Raw genomic sequence first — 17,807 nt, forward strand, 5'->3', positions numbered from 1 at the left:
AAATCAGAACCAACTTCAATCCTCAAGACAGATATAAACCACAGATATAAAAGAAGCCTATGTGTAACTGACAGGGTATTGTGTGCTTCCTACAACTATCACAAAGTTTCATGGCTACTCCTGGAGACGGACATACTTGCACGTGTTCGAGACCACAGTACCATGATGGTCACAGCAGCCAATACTTACTAAGGGCCTCGTCCTACATCTATTACCCCATTCAGGATTCCAAATACCCTCTGAGGTGGATATCCTTATCCAAAGCCCTTAGGGCCAGTTGTATTTCTGGAATTGAGCATTTTTTGGATTTTAGGAAGACAATATATGGAGCATGTTCCTATAGCATAAATCATCTCCCATGGGAACTAGAATACAAATGCATTAATCTTCCTGCAGTAAAATGTGTGGATAGACACTAAAGTAGGTTGAAGACCACGTTAAATAGGGTCACATTGGGGGACCTCAAGTTTTACTGCCAAAAATGTTTTTGCAATCCTAGATTTTTTTAAATGTTTTCAGAGTTTGAAATCTGGAATTGAAGAATGAATATATTACGACTCCATTTTAAAGGCAAAGGAAGTGGGAGTCAAAATGGATGAAGTGCTTTGCCTCTTGGCACCACTGCCAGTGTTTGAGCTGGGATCCAACCAGGAAATGTTTGATTCCAGAACCTGTGCCTAGAACTCCATTCTCCTGGCCCTCTGGCTCTCTCTCGGTGTCTAAGCAAATGCAGGGTTCTCTACAGTCTTTCTGCCTATCCTGAAGACTTCATCTGTCCTCTCTGTTCTTCATTATTTTATCTTTCTCTGCAACCTTACCCCAAAAAAAAAAGCACTGCAGAAAGAAAGAAAAAACACTGTTTTTCCTTCCCTAATAGCAGAGAGAGGCAACATCCGCTTTGGTCTCCTGAGACACAAAGAGAAGGGAAGGGAAAGGAGGGGAGGAGAGAGAAGACTGCATGGAGGTAGGGGGAAGGGAGAAGGAAGGGGCATTGGGGGGATAAAAAGGAGAGGGGAAGTTGGAAGGGTAAGGAATAAAGGACCTGAGCCTGGATCCACAAATCACCAAAGCATTAAAAAATCCTAACAATTCGGCTGCGCACGGTGGCTCACACCTGTAATCTCAGCACTTTGGGAGGCAGAGGTAGGTGGATCACAAGGTCAGGAGATGAAGACCATCCTGGCTAACACGGTGAAACCCCATCTCTACTAAAAATACAAAAAATTAGCTGGGCGTGGTGGTGTGCGCCTGTAGTCCCAGCCACTCGGGAGGCTGAAGCAGAAGAATTGCTTGAACCCAGGAGTTGCAGGTTGCAGTGAGCTGAGATCGCGCCACTGCACTCCAGCCTGGCGACAGAGACCCTGTCTCAAAAAAAAAAAAAAAAAAAAAAAAAAAAAAAATTCCTAACAATTCAAGACATCGATGTTATTTCAGTGTAAGTCTCTGTTGTCATCTCACACCTTCCCCAGAGATGCCTTCTTTAAGTGAATGTTTGCAGTAGAAAGATGAGACGAAGCTTCACATCTACATAGTAGGCAAAAAGGACAGTCCAAGTAGGCTGATTAAATGGTCACCAAACTGACCTAATCCAGCAGCTGCTGGATTGGGTCCAAGGCCACAGGTCAGAAGAGAGGATGTGCCACCTGGGAAGGTGCAAAAACTTGAGAAAGACATTGGACTTTATCGGGCCAGAAAAATGGGGGTTGATCAATGCATCTCTGGAGGTACAGGGTGACCCTGGCTGAAATGGAGGTAACCTTTTGCATGCATACATATAGAGCTCTCAGCACTCTTACCTTTACCCTCCCATATTCTAATGTGCTTTCCCCAGGGAAGAAAACGAGTAGTCACAATGAGTATACCTGGAATTACATGTAACCCTGAAATGTTCTTGGGACCATGTGGTATGTGAATGTTTGCACAATGCCTATCAAATCAAGAAAAGGGCTGAGACTCATCGTTTGTGTTTTTCATTTGAAATCCTAATGGTTAAATTCGAACCTGGTGGTCAAACTAACACCCCAAAATATCAACCCCACATAAATCAGAGACCTGCAAGGGCACAGTAGATTCTGTATCTTCTGGCCTTCAAATCGGGGCAGCTTGTCTGATCATGAGTGCTCTACAGTATTACATTAACAGATGGGTATTTGATCTAGATCCAAGGTCAAAGGTGGGACTTTAACATCACCCCTTCTTTCTGTAACCTGAGTCTCAACTTGCTATAATACTTCATCCTTTTTAAATGATGTGGCATGTGGCACTTTACCACCAATGCACAGCTGAGGCCTTGTCAATCTGCCTCCCTTGTATATTTCATGTTCCCGACATGAAGAGAGCGCTCAATGCCAATGAGAGCCCCTGCACACAGTAGGCACTCCCTAAATGTTGGTGATTTGAAAAGCTTATGAAAACTCTACCCTCTTGGTTCATAAATTTTGTACATGCTTTAGTTTAAATTAAAAATAAAAAAAGGCTTTGCATGTCATGAACACAAGGGCATTCTTTTCTGGTGCATTGATGGATGGTAGTAAAAGAAGTATTTTTTTTTCTTTTTGTGACTTTATAAAAATCAGTGGCCAGACATCAAAATAAACCATATCTTTTAAAAAACTAACCTAGGCCAGGTGCAGTGGCTCACGCCTGTAATCCTAGCACTTTGGGAGGCTGAGGCAGGCAGATTGCTTGAGCCCAGGAGTTTGAGACCAGTCTGGGCAACATGGCAAAACCCTGTCTGTACTAAAAATACAAAAATTGAGGTGGGAGGATCACCTGAGCCTGGGGAGGTCGAGGCTGCAGTGAGCTGTGGTTGCACTACTGCACCCGAGCCTGGGCGACAAAGTGAGACTCCATCTCAAGTAAAATAAAATAAACAGCCAACCTTGGACTGTGAGTCTTGCAAGAAGAAAAAATTTAAAAACCGAAAAAATAAAATAAAAACCAACGACATGAAAAAAAAAACTATTCAGCACATTACTTTCTCTACACTAATTTAAGAAGGGCAGAGGCATACACATATGACTCACAAATGTATGCAGAAATCTTCCTTTTGCACCATTTCTTGAATTTTACTTTCTTCCTTCCAGTGCTAACTCTGCCCGTCCTACTCTCGCAGCAAGCACATATGTAACACACCCACACACATACACACAAGACTCTATTTTGTTCCCTTGAAATAAATTTCTAGTGAAAGTTCCCACTGAAAAAACAAACTATATTAGACCAGAGATCTGTACTCAAGGTATTGAAATATATTTTTACTCAACAATACCCTAAAAACCTTGAGCTATGAAATAGACTACTAAGCAATCTCATTTCAATTACCTTTATCGTAACTTGATTGCCTAACATAAAAGTGTTACACCAAATGACTAAGGTTAAAAATAACTTTGTCCAACTACAGATTTGGATGTTTTAATTTCATTCTACACGGCAGAGTATTTTCCTATCTAAGTTGACAAGTTCAGTGTGAGTAGGTGGGAAGAATAAAAACAAAGGGATACTCATTAAGAAATGAAGGTAGGACTTTTCTCATGAAAAGAGAAGGGCAAAAATACCTTTCAGAGCCAGAGAATCATAGCCAGCATTTTGATAAAGGACAAACTTTGATCTGCATTGATGAATCTGAGAGATCTTCTGGGAGAGATGCCATAGATTATTACAACAAATTATTAGCAGATCCACAAGGCTATAATCACTATCTGTAACCATGGTACCCAGTTTCAAATTAACATGGTTATTTTACTTGTGTTCCCAAATTTAACATTAGGGAATTTTTGGTTGTGGGTCTGTTATCACTAGGCAAATATATATATTGGTGCTGAAGATAATTTTGAGATAATTAGACATTTCAGCATTTACAAGAACAAGTTTGGCAGTTGAAGAATCTATTTATATGACTTAAAAAGAAAAAAAAGGTGTCATGGCACCTGTGGTAAATGTTTGCTTTGGATAAAATTTCTAGATCTGCATGAAACCTCACATAAGATCACTATTGCTTTTCAAAGTATAGTTCCTTACTTTTTTTTTTCATTCATTCCATTCTTCTTTCGCCCACAATCTTATCCCACCATTTTTAATCGAGTGGCCAGAATTATCTGGTTATTTTTAATTAGGAGCTTTGACAGGGATTCTTTCTTAAACCCAGAGATTTCTGCCTCCTTTTTAGCTTTGCTTAGACTCTCAAGAGTGGGAGAGAATCATATCTGATAGTGATATGGACCCAACGTTAACATGCCAAAAGTACTCAATTTTTATGTAGCAAAAGGAAGAAAACTTAGACTAGATAGCTACAGCAAGTTTCAAAATGGAAGGAGACATTCTTACTTCTCAGGCTGGGGAGCATGGGTGGGGTAGAACTCACGGTGAAATGTATTTGAGAAAGTACCTTTTCATCCATCTTTGATAAGGAAAGTGAAACCAGAGAAATATTCATTTTTATGTCTTAACACCAGGGACTTTCTGTAATGCAGGAATAGGCCAGATACTTGCCAGCACCTTAAAAAAAGTTAAGTGTTCCATGATGTTTAAGTGACTGAATGATAAAGTTAATGTACCCTTGCTTTTCTCTTCCCTCATATATACAAAAGACCAGAGGCTCTAAATGATAACAAGTCTTTGTACTGCAATCTCAGATTTGGTAAGGAATAGATGTTTGAGATAACTGAATTTCCCAGGTATTTATATATCAACAAGAAAACTTTTTGTTTTCAACACTTGTCTGTTAGCTTGCCTAGCCATATGTCCTACCAAAACATTGAGCGCCTTGCTGAACCTGTTCATTATACTGAACATCAATTCTTATTCTATATTTATTGATATACGGTTTTTTTAAAAAATCAGACCTATATTTTGAAGTTCAGATCTTCTTATAAGCCTGTTTATTATGATTTGCAATTATCTCTAAAAGAGAGAAGAAGGTGTGTGGGGGCAGGGCGGAAACCCTGCTGAATTTTCCAGAAATCAAAGTTGTGCTGACTCCTATGGCATGCAATAACCAGAAAACAAATAAAAAGTGGTCAGAAAAACAACTGCCAAAAATCAGGTTGGTTGACATTATAATAGAGTACCCAAGAATGCCAAATTATAATCATGTATTTGGGGAGAGATAAGTCTCGAAGGATTTTGGAATTCACTCAACTGTTTGAATGGAATGTTCTTTCCCCAGATATCTCCTGAGCTGTTTCTCTGGTCTCCAAGTTTCTGCTTAAATGTCACCTTATCAGTTGAGGCCTTCCCTGACTATTTTACTTAAAATAGTTCCACTCCAGCAACTAACTCCCTCCCTCTCTCCTTTTTCAGACAAGCTCATGCACAATTTTGCACAACTCCAGGAAGTAACACTCACAGAACTAACACAGCAGCTCTGATCCTCAGCACCTGTCACCATCTAACACAACATACATATTCTTCGCTTGTTTATCTCTCTGAGGGCAGGGATTTTTGTTTGGTTCACTGCTATATCTCCAAGTGCCCAGAACAATGCTGGGCGCATAGTAGGTGCCAAATAAATATTTATAAATGAACAATCTGTTAATCTAATTTTGGCATCTTCTAAAGCTCTGGTCTAAGAGTTGTCCCTGACTTTCATATCTTCCTGTCTAATGGGAAAATCAGACATGAATGCAAACAATTACAATGCAACAGGATCAGAAAATAAACCAATGCTTGGGGAGGTGATATGTATTGGTTAGAAGCTAGTGCTTGAGCTTACACAAATCTGGATGCTAGCACCAAATCAGCCCATAGCTGTGTGACCTTGGGCAAGTGATATAACATCTCTGTATCATAATATTCTCAAATGACAGACGACTATAACAACAAATGTCTACATTTACAGGCTTGTGATGAGGAGTCAGTGAGGGGATGCACAAAGGTACTTAGCACAGTCCTGACACTCAGGAAGGCTGCAGGAAGTGCCTGAGGCATCAGGACAGAATTTTACAGAAGCAGAGCAGCAGAACAGGGGGTCGAAAGCTGCCTGGTGGCACTGGGACGGCTTTCCAGGAAGAGGTATGAATGAAGGAGAAATTGTCCTCAATATGCACAGTTAAATGTCACATTGACTCGTCCTGTGCTTAATGAGTGAAATTTCCTTTTTAAAATAAGGAACAAACCTACTAGTGAAATGAATGCGTAATCAGAGTAGGAGCTTCTCCAGTTGAAAGTGGGTTATTAACAAGTCTTTCCACTGACCAAATCTGGCTTTAACCCACGTTATATCTTCACTGATTTGCCATTCTTTCTAAAATGGAGTGTAGAGGGGAAAAAAAAAAAGCAAAAAGCTCAACTGGTACTGAGATATTATGTATTACTGTACTGAGAAAGAAATGCCTAAAAACCACCACCACAGCCCACCAGTGCTTTGACAGCAGAGGTTTTGCTAAGCAGAACACATTGACCCTCTCAGGAAAAAAAAAAAAAAAACAGTTAATTCAAGATCTGGTCCCAGATCAGGTTCCAAACGAGAACCTGAAAACTACAGGGGAAAAAAGCAGTAAGCTCCCTTTTCAATCACTAGCCCTCAGTAGATCCCAAACTCATTAAGAACAGTGTTTTTAGGACAAGTCTTTGTCTCTGATTCAAGAATCTTTCAAGAGAGTGACACATAACCCTTAAGTTGAATCAATTTCACAACGAATTGCACTGTAACTTAGGTCAATATTCTAAATGCTCTCTGGCAACTGATGTTGAGAATTTTGAGACGAAAAGAAGTACTCAAGGCTAGGACTCAGCTATATAACACTGGCTTGACACTTGTCCCTGTTCTTATTTTCATAACTCACTATAGAGTGATATAAACAGGCTAAAATGAAAAACAGGGGAGGAAAGGTATTATGTAAATGTGACATTATCACAATCTTTTTTTGATTGATCAAGATTCTAATGCTTAGGCCTAATAATAAACAGGCAATCCTTAGTAAGCTTATGAGTCAGTGATGGGGATATGACTCAGATTTTACTTTAAGGATGAAAAACCCATAGCAAATTGGGCAGGGATGTACTATATTACTAACCACTAAATCATAACCAGTCGAAAGGCAACGGTTTCTTCTGGAGACAATTTGCTTCATGTTTAAAGTAACCACTGCCGCATGTTTAGGAAGCAAAAATAAAGTTATAAAAGGAGAGGGAAAACAACTTATTTCTAATTTGAGGCCTGGCTCCACAGCCATATTTCTTAATCAAACTTTAAGCGTCCCAAAAGGGAATTTTCTGGGGTGGCAAAAATGTTCTCTCTCTCCATCAGGGTGTAGATTACATGGGTGTGCAAAATTCCCTGAACTCTTTGCATTTTATTATACAGATTTTTACATCGACTTAAAGAAAATAATTTAAGTGGCCCATACTTTGAAAGTTATTGTCCAGGAGGTACATATACTCAAAATGTAAACCTAAAATGAAACTATTTTTTAAATCCTATTTAGGCCGGGTGCAGTGGCCCACGCTTGTAATCCCAGCACTTTGGGAGGCTGAGAGGCAGGTGGATCACTTGAGGTCAGGAGTTCGAGACCAGCCTGACCAACATGGTGAAACCCGTCTCTACTAAAAATACAAAAACTAACTGGGTGTGGTGGTGCGTGTCTGTAATCCCAGCTACTTGGGACATTGAGGCAGGACAATCACTTGAACTTGGGAGGTGGAAGTTGCAGTGAGCCGAGATCGTGCCACTGCACTCCAGCCTGGGCAACAGAGTGAGACTCCGTCTCAAAAAAAAAAAAGAAAAAGAAAAAGAAAAGAAAAGAAAACCTATTCAAATAAAAATCCTTTGCAAAAATGACAAGTGCTATAATTTAAAGATATAGAAAATATTCAAGATCTGTTTGAATTGTGCTGTTTCATACACCATGAAAGTGAGTCTAATCTAGTAGCTCACAATAAAATCCATCTTTTTATGCCAAACTTTTAAAACGTTAAAGGGTCACTAATGTCTATATCAGAAAAAAAAAAAAAAAATCAATCTAGCCGTTTGGAAAACACCCAGCCTTTGAGTTCCATTTGGGTCCTTTTTGGACTAACTCCCTGACACCTTCATTAGGAAGTAAACACGCTGCTGGTTGCCAAGCCTTTAAAAAGAGATAATACTGTTAACAAGGCCTATAAAAGCGAGGTGACCATATGTCCTGGCTGATGCTTATAGTCTGTGTTTAATAATTAATAGCACCCTCTTTTCATCTCAAGAATCACGGTTTGGTTGATAAAATTCTCAAATTTTATCAACCAAAATGGTCACTCAAATGGTTATCAATCAAATGGTCACTCTACCTGTAAAGCCACATGATTTGGCCTCACTCCCATTAATTTCTCTCCATTCCAGTTTCACTGGTCTTTGTCCAACCCCTCCCGTTCACCATCACTCTTGAGCCAGATTTTGTGCATATTCCTCTCTCTCTCTCGCCTGCCTTCTCCAGTTAAACCCCTACTCATTCCTCAGATCTCAGCTCAAGTGTCCCTTCCTCTGGGAAACCTTTCTATGGCCGTCATATCTCTCTATTAGAGCTCTCAGGACACCACTTCACCACTTCCCTTTTCCTCAGCATGTCTCAGATCCAGCCCAACATTTGTTGGATAACCCTCTCTCTGCCACTAGGTTCCAAGCTCATTGAGGGCAAGCACAGTGACTATTTTTGCAACCTTAGTGCTTATCACAGTACTTGGCACGTGGAGGGACTCAACAAGTATGTGTTTAATAAATGAATGTAAGAAATATAGGTGATAGACACAAGACAAAACACCACTTGTATGTTAATGACCAGAAAATATCTCAAGAAAGTTAAAAAATAACTGACAGACTTAAAGGGTAGTGGAAAAAAATGCAAGAATCTGAGAGGGAAAAAGAGCTTGTATCTAGTGATATTACCTAAGAGCTCCATCCTTAACTGTAACGATGACTACTGGCTTGAGAGAGAGAACTATTCCTGACAACACTGGCCACCTAACCCTTGTTTTAATGGGTTCCAAACTCTTATTCTTACATCACAATCTTAAACATTATAGGGGCACACTGATTGATTTATAAGGCTACACACAACTCCAAGCATGGCCTGAACCACACACGAGCTTTAAGATGCAAGACTTCTGAAAGGGTCAGAGGCTGACTTTTCCTAGAAGTCTCTTGAGGTTCTTTTAAGAATGGGTCCTTTGTTTCCTATAGGATTGCAAAATAAATTAGCACAAAGCTCTGCTAGCTATCTACTTTCCTGATGTAAACCATAATGCTATACAAGCCCGACAGCAAGCTATTCAATGAGGATATCTGCACACAGAAAAAGCAACTTGAGTATAAACTAAAAGAATCCGTGATCACTGACTCATTTATGACTGGCTAGGGGAAATCAGTTACATTATTAGTGATTCAGGCAAACATTGCATCAGGTTACATCACAAGAAGAAACTCAAATCCAAACTAACAATTTATAAAAAAAGGCTGCTTTTCTTTGCAGTAAAGGAAATACACCACTCTAGATTAAGAAGAGATTGAGAACCACTGAGTTCTGTTTAAAAAATTACTGTTTGAAAATATCTTGCAAAAGCATGGCCAAATACAAATGGTTTGAAGGACTAAAAACCCTGGGAAAAGTCAACTTCATATAGCAAAGGGTTGTTGTGAGGTTTAAAAAACATAATGGAAGCAAACATGCTTTGTACAGGGCTACATTGCTATATATGTTTGGTTGCATTACTCCATCTCTCAACTTAAGGTGTTTTCAATATAGACAAAGGATCTGAAGGACTCTTTTTTACTGAGAAAATAGCTCTGAAAACCACAATGTTAAGCACACAGCTCAGGAAAGCTCTATAAAATAAGATGCAAGGCCTGTGTTGTCTATTTCCATCCTTCACAATGGAAAAGCAGTTCATTTTCCTTCCTATATTACTGTATTTCAAAAACGCAAGTACATTTCTTGCAGCTATAGGCTAAAGCAATCTTTCAAGAAACTCCTAACAACCATACTATGATCAAATTGTTAAAACACACACACACAAACAAACACACACACACAAGAAAACAATCAGCTATATTTCGTTGGCCTCCATGATAGAGTATTCAAATTCCAAGAATCCAAACATTCACTAGCTATATGATTTCATGTTTACCTTGACAACAAATGACTTGTCTCCATTATTACACATGGAATGATGGGCTCAGCGAGGCTAAGCAACTGGTCCAAAGTCACAAGTTGGTACAAGTCAAGATTGCAACTTACTGGTCTGAGTCCCAGACTAGTATTCTTTATGCTAAATTCCAACTGCCTCTCAAAGAAAGGAGCCTAATTGTAGACTGCTATATGCCTCCCGAACACAGAGAGTGAAAGAGTTTCAAGGCTGAAAATAACCAAAGATGGCCAACTCACAATGAGAAGTTAAAATACATGTTCCAACAGTGTGAAAGAAGGTAGACAAATCATGCATCACAATGTAACAATAGTTAAAGAGTTTGGATTCTGTGATCAGAAACGCCTGAATTCAAACCGTGAATTAGCTGTTTACTAGCTGTCTGGCTTTAGGGTAAATTACTTAAGCTCTCTAAGCCTCAGTTTTCTATCCATAAAATGAAGATAAAAAATACTGACCTACTTGCCAACCTCATCCAGTTGTTGCAAGGTCAAATAAGAATATATATTGATAACTTGAAGACTCACAAGTACAATTTGTGGGAAATACAACTCCATTTAGTCTACTGACTTAAGGGGACAAAACTGCCATAAATCAAGACAACTACTAGAAAGTATACTCAAATCTGCTCATAAAGCAATTGTCAAGTCCAACCATTTTATGGCTTATGGTCATTTATGGAATCTTCTCAAATAAAGTCCAATTTGTTAGTCATCTTTTCCTTCAAAAATTTAGGGATGGCTCAGAACAAGAGGGAAAAGGTACAGGGCCTTTCTGGCTAAGCCATAACTACTAAAAATAATTAAGTCACCCATCTACAACTTCGATAATTCAGTTCTCTTACAACCATGCATATCAATGTTACAAAGACCCTAAGATTTAAAAAAAACTTCTGAGAAACAAAAATGTGAATTTCAACACACAGCAACACATAGTTGAATATATGGGAACATATAGATTTCAAATTGGTGTAACACAATTTAGATATCTGTTGGCTGTAAAGGATGACTTAATTTTATTATTATAAAGACTTATGCAGATAAGTTAAACTTATACAAGGCAATCCTCTTTGTATTGCTACAATAACTTGTCATTTTAAGACTTACCACTTGAAGAACATAATTATGAGTTATTTTGGGGAGAGCAAATATTCATCTACTTCAGTGAAAATCTAAAGAAATAGTCTCTAAATCTTTCTGATCATGCATCCTATCAACAAAGTTTTTAGTGTACGTCAAATATATGTATATTTGTTTAGAAAATGTGCCACATGCTTTTGCATGCACACATGAAAATACATACAAAAATATTCTAAAAGAATGACAAAATAACTTTGGAGATGACCATCTAGAGAATTACTAAAAGTAAATGTACTCATGGGTGAAGTATCTCCTATTAATGCTACAATTTGAAATTATACATAGTGTTTGATGTAATATTCTCCAAATACAGGGATCCAGTTAACTATAATGGTACTAATGTGATGTTATATGTCTGGCCTACACTTGGTCATTTTTCTACCACCAGGAATGGAGTCACAAATGGCCTTCACAACTTAAAGGTACAAGAAAAGAGGCTATAATCAAGTGGTTTATAACAGATACCTTCAAAAAGTCTCCCTTTAGAAAATACTGAGAGACATTTGTGCTTCCCATCCACACCTCCCCCAAAACCAGTTCCCATGAAGTTCCACCTGTACTACCACTTTCACCTGCATATGTTCACAGAAACAAATCGAGTGCAGAGTCTCCCTGACAATTCATGAACTGCAGAATCCCCAGAGTAGAGATTCCTAAACTCTGCCAAGAGACTGTGCTGTGCAAACCTCTCTTGATACACAACTACCACCATAGCAAATGAATTTTTATCACCAAACCTTGCAATTCCTTCTCAGTTTAGCTTCCCAGTTTTCATTTTCCCCATCCTTTCCCTTTTTATCCAACTCTAGATTCAAATTTCACCTTTAAGCATCAGTACTCTCTTCTAAGCATACGTAATTCCCAAAAGAATACCGCATCTTCAATACTAAAATGATAAATATCATGAAAACGCTCATAAATAACAGTCAGAAGTTGAACTCCATTTTTTTATTCCTATCTTGGACATACTGAGTAATACGAAAAGTGATAAGCCAAGTTAAAACTGCAGTCAAAAAAAAACTGGTGTCAATCATACTCCACAAAGTGTTGAGGAAACGGTATCAATCCTCAGGATTAATACAATCTAAGGCTTACTTGTTTAGGAGCATTTCAAAAATATAACACTTAACATCAGAAGAAAATGATCTATAGGGATAAAGAAAATAAAGATCTATAGGCATAACCAGAAATCAGATCTCATAATGTACAGATTTCTCTATTTACAGTCCCATATATTAAATGATTTAAGGACTCAGTTAAGCAGCTGGGTCGGCTAGTAATACAAACTATCTTACTGTAAAAGATTTTGTGATACTGTTATATTATGTTCCAAATATGAAAATAAACCAGTTATATTTTGATAGCAGCCATATATAAAAGTTCAGTGGCAGAGACTGAGAGATGAGTCTAAAATGTTGGCAGTCTGTATACCTTCAGATAAATAAGAAATCTGTTCAGTTTTAGACAATCCAAGATATACTTTTTGAAGACTTCTATGCATAGATAAAACTATTGACAAATGTTCTCCATATAGCCTATCAAGAGCATTTTATCACATCATCTGAAATAGGGGTGAAAAAGGGAGAGGAAATATCTTTAAACTTCAATATGCAAAATACAACTTCTCTCTTCTGTAAAGAGGAAGAAGAGAGAGTATCAGAAATGTTAAAAGTCACGCAGGGAAAAGTCCAATAGTAGATTTATTTGCTCCCAAGATTAAAGGGAGCCTGGAAACCTGTAGTCATTAGACACTAGCAATTGGGAATACGGCTTCCTTCCTTTCAACTTAAAGGCCAATTTCATAAACTGCAACACCTATACAAAACAAAATTAATTACTTGCAATGTGTGAGTTATAATGACTTAAGGAAACTACTTGTACAATGTACCTGAAAGCCACTTTCTGGTGGCCTTTCCAGTCTATTATTATAGAAATATTGCGAATAAGGGTAAAGACATGAGATTCCCATTCCAGATGACAAAGATAACAGCCACATTATCCTGCATGAACCAGGGTAACTCTTGCTATACAATCCACTTGAAGCCTTATTTCAGCATTACAGAGGGAGGCACTACTTAAATTTGGAAAAAAGGAAATAATTTCAAAACTACCTGTTAAAACTTAGAAAGTAACACTCCTCAAACTTATTGCCAATCACAACTATGAATTCCTGGTGCCAATGGCAACAATAATTTTGAAAGTAGTCATCCTATCTTAAAAGGATTTATAATAAAATATTTCAAAACATTCCCCAGAAACAGTGAACAAGAAATACATCACAAACAGCTACTGTACTGCAGATACAGGTTCAGCTCAATTGTCTGGGGAAGGTAAGGTTAAAGTCACAGGAAACAGCTGCTCTCAGAGTGATGTGTGCAGGCCTTTCAAAGACAAACTTATAAACAGCTCCTCACAAGCCAGACATCACCTGAATTCTAAAATAAACATTTTTATTAACTGTTTCCATCATTTTCAAAGATTGAAAAAGTCTGATGTCAAGATCTTCAAAAACAACTTTCCATTTGAAAAAGGGCTTTACGATAAAAAAAAAAAAAAATGCTTGAGGTACTTAGTTTCAAAGGAGTTACCAGGTGAAATGTAGTTGGTAAACAATAGTAGTCAGCACTGGGGTGAGACCCATTTAAAAACTACCCTACCTGGTGTTCTTATTGTAATTCAAGTTTGAAATACGAGGAGCTTTTTCACAGAATAGGTTTAAAAACAAAACCGTAACAATTGGCAAGGGTAGTCCATGTGTTGCGGGTCTACGAATTCAAACTCTCGAGAATGGCGTGCCAATAATATCCACAGACATCTGTACTCTAAATACCTGCATATTCAGTGGCCTATTCCTGTGTTGTCTACAAAATCAGAATAATTTATTCCTGCGTGTAGAAATAACTTCTTAAAAGTTGAGATTACTAATTTCAAGTAATTACCAATTTTAATTCAGACTGTGTATTTCCAGTGTCAACATGTTTACATATATACCAAAAAAAGGCCACTATATGTTAACTGTGTAGAGCAAAATTCAATTTTTCCACTTTCAATTTCCACTGAAAAACGCTGTTATCCTCTACAACTAAACAGCAAGTCCTTCTATTATATGGGGTAGTGGAGTAACCTACACTACAGCATTATTCAAGGTTCACTTAGGTTCTTAGTATTTATCTGAAATAAAAGTCTGAAAATGAGGAATTGAGAAAGTCAGCATTTCAACTTTTGAGAATAAAAGTTCATAAACATACCTTTTGTTGAATTCCAGCTTATGTGATTTTTATGTAAATCTTGCAGGTGATGAAAAGCAAAAAGCAACCAATCTCTCTGTGGTGTTTAGCCTGTTATTTAAGACTATGGGTCAACTGCCCCCGGGAAATTTCTAATTGAACAAGGAATCCATGGGGCAAAGTAATTGTTTTTCAAAGGTGGGTCAGAATGGAACATTTATATCTTCACTTCAACAGGGAAGCAATGAAATGTAATCCTTTGAGTATCACATTTTTGGTAGATGCTACCGTGGTCTCTTATCCTTATTTCATGAGATCATTAGCCTGTAAATGTGTCCATGTTTTGACTTTAGAAATTTTTAAAACATGTTACTCCTGTGTTTCCTCTAACACCTAAACATGTACATACAGAGCATCTTCATTCATCAAATGTTTTTTCAGCATGACCAGTGTGCAACAGATATTCACAGTTTACAGAACCTGTCTTCTAAGAAAAAATACTTTTAGCTAAACCTCTATAATCATGACAAGAGATTGATTAAAATGCCAAGATAAGAAACAATTTATTATAGAGAGAAGAAAAATTTCTCATCCAAAATATAGAAATCTGTACAACTTTGCCACAATCAATATACATGAACTGTACAAATTTACACCAGTTCATAATTTACCAAATAAAAGATGACTAACAAAGTTCACAAAATAGATGGTGGTTTGTGGAAAAGACTTTTACCCAATTAAGTACAAGGAAAGTTACAAACCAGACCTCCACTTTCTAAAAATAAGAAGTTTACTCAGTCTTAGAAAACTACAAGCTAGCAAATGTACAGAGAGCTGGCTGGTGCTAACACCACAGTTGAGACAGTGTCTTTTTAAGGGTCTTTTTTAAAGCCTGTTGCCATGGCAGATTCTGGTCACTTGCTACTTTCAAGGCCAAAAACACAATACAAGGTCTGACCATTTCCCCAGGTCATGCTTACTAGTTTTTGTCTTTATGTACATTTATACATATTTAAGTGCTAGGTAAAAGTCTTGTCGTAAAATTTCCAGTACTACCATGTTTAAAACGTTTAGCTTTCCTATTGAGCTGCCGAAAAGGTTAATAACAACTTTCAAGTGTAATAGTGCAAATTCCTCTGCGAGATTTACTGCAGAGAAAGATTCTTTCAAATACAGATTTTCTTTAAAGGGATTGATGTAAAAATTTAGGTATGTCTGGGAGAAACTGAAACCACCCTAGGACTTCCCTCCCTAGCAAATAAAGTGATCATTTACTTGGACTCACAGGCTATTAAAATTAATCATTGAAAGGTACTGTCCAAACTATGGCACTGTCACTTAAAAAAATTTTTTTACCATTCTATCTTGTGCCAGATCTTCACAGCTGTGACATGGTTTAAATTCCATAATCCATCCCCAAGAGGAGCCCACCCAAAGCAAAATTCAAATTTATCCATCATTATAAGATGATCCATCCACAGACTATATCTTAACCTGATACAGTCATCATATTGTAGTTTTTGGAAGGGCTCGTTCTGCCCAAGAGAAGTTCCTCCTTACAGCTGATTCGGCTGTCTACCATTTGCACGTTGGTGCTGTTTTGAGTGCTACCTCCTGCTGGTGAGGCTTCATACAGCACACAGATGGAGCCATCCTCTCCAATTCTGTAGGACACTTCATAGGGGTCAACCCAGAGTGTGAGTTCACTTGGGAGAAGCCTGAACAGCTCCTGACTGCTCAGTCCAATCCGCTGTGCTGCCTGTCCAATCAGAGGATCCATTTTATGGTTGATGCGAATACAACGGTAACCCGATCCCTTGCATGGCTTTTCTGGGAACCAGTGATGTTTATAATGTTCTATAGAAGAAAAGAAGAACAGAGAAACAACGCTTAGGATCGTTAGCTCCCACTGTGGATTCCTCCTACCCCAGGCTCCTTTGAGGAGCGAAAATGAAAACTATCAACTTTTTTAAATGTCCAGGATTGCATCCGTTGTTGTGCATGTGCGGGGATGGAAAAAAACGGACAGGGTTTTAGAAATAACACAGTAGTACCGGTCAAATCAATCTCCAGGAACCAACCGGTTGAGCCGCCAAAACAGGAATCAGGCGCGCAGCCTCGGCCAGCCGGGAAGCCACTGGCACCTATTGCCAGGCGAGAAACTGTTTACTTTCTCCACCCCACCCCAGATGCACACAATAGAGTTGATGGCTTTGCAGATGAGAAGCACCACCGGCTTTGGAGATGTTAACCCCGAAGGGAAGAATAACAAGCAACCCTAAACCACGTTCTGGGCAGGACTATAATTGTGCCGGTGACAAATCCGATGATTAATGGGCAAGGGCATGAGGCTCGGGGAGACGGCACGTCCGTTCTGAGCTGGCTCCGGGGCAGCGGCGCAGCTTCCCACCCCGGGGCTGGGCCGCCGACCACGCAACGGTTGGAGGGGGCTGAGGGAAGGGAACGTCGAACCCACCCCAACCCCACGGCTCCTTTGTCCCCAAATCCGCCGACGGTCCTCGGACCGCAGCTCCCGCCTTGGTGGGCTTAAGTTTCTTTGTTGTGCGTGTTTTCTTCTCCTCTCCGTTTTGCCAGCTGGGGGGAAGAGGGCGCCCTCCGTCCAGCCCCTAAAGCCCCGCGGGGAGCCGCTGTTAGCGGCCACCCAGCGCAACCACACCGGTCCCGCGGCGGGGCCCAAGCGCGACCGGCCCCGGGGCGCTGCTGAGGTTCCCGCAGCCCCGACGGCCGGACTCTGACCCAAGGATGTGGGGCCCGCGTCCCTCCGACGCCCTCGCCCTGCTCACCTGCCAGCAGCTCCTGCAGGCTCTGGCTGAAGGTCTGCAGTTGTCGCTCGCTCGTGAGCCCCTTGGTGCGAAGGAACTTGGAGATGAAGGACACGGCGGCGGCGATCTCGCCTATCATGGTGGCGGCCCGGGTGTAGAAGGGATGCATGGGGGCGGCGTGCGGGGGCGGCCCGGGGCGGCCGGGGCTCGGCGGCGCGGCCCCGACGGCGGAGCGGCCACCCCGGGCTTCCTCACCGGGCGGAAGGCTGAGAGGAAGAGAGGGCGTGAGGGGCGGACGACTACTTTTTTCTTTCTTTCGTTAGACTAAAAAAGTTATTTTCGAGACAGGAGGCGGCAGGAGAGAGGAAGAGACGAGCGATGGCGGCCTGGTCACATCGCTCGGACCTCCCCAGCCGCCTCCACCTCCAGTTCCGCAGCATCCGAAGATTTCAACAGCCGCATTTCCAGCTCCGAGGGGCGAAGAGCGGCAGGCGCCGTGCAGCACCCTTTATAGTGCCACGAAAAGGAAGTGGCGTACCTGG

General features: G+C 39.9%; 1 protein-coding gene across 1 annotated transcript; it reads right to left on the reverse strand.

Annotated features, from left to right (window-relative positions):
* Positions 1 to 15,020: 15,020 nt before the first annotated feature.
* BTG1 (BTG anti-proliferation factor 1) lies at positions 15,021 to 17,763 on the reverse strand. The gene is made up of 2 exons (XM_054444125.2): positions 17,287 to 17,763; positions 15,021 to 16,339 (listed from the first exon to the last, which is right to left on the reverse strand). The coding sequence occupies exons 1-2, from the start codon at positions 17,432 to 17,434 to the stop codon at positions 15,972 to 15,974; spliced, it is 516 nt and encodes a 171-aa protein (XP_054300100.1). The 5' UTR covers positions 17,435 to 17,763; the 3' UTR covers positions 15,021 to 15,971.
* Between the last annotated feature and the right edge of the window lie 44 nt (positions 17,764 to 17,807).

Source organism: Pongo pygmaeus, chromosome 10 (assembly GCF_028885625.2).
Source record: "Pongo pygmaeus isolate AG05252 chromosome 10, NHGRI_mPonPyg2-v2.0_pri, whole genome shotgun sequence".
NCBI lineage: Eukaryota > Metazoa > Chordata > Mammalia > Primates > Hominidae > Pongo > Pongo pygmaeus.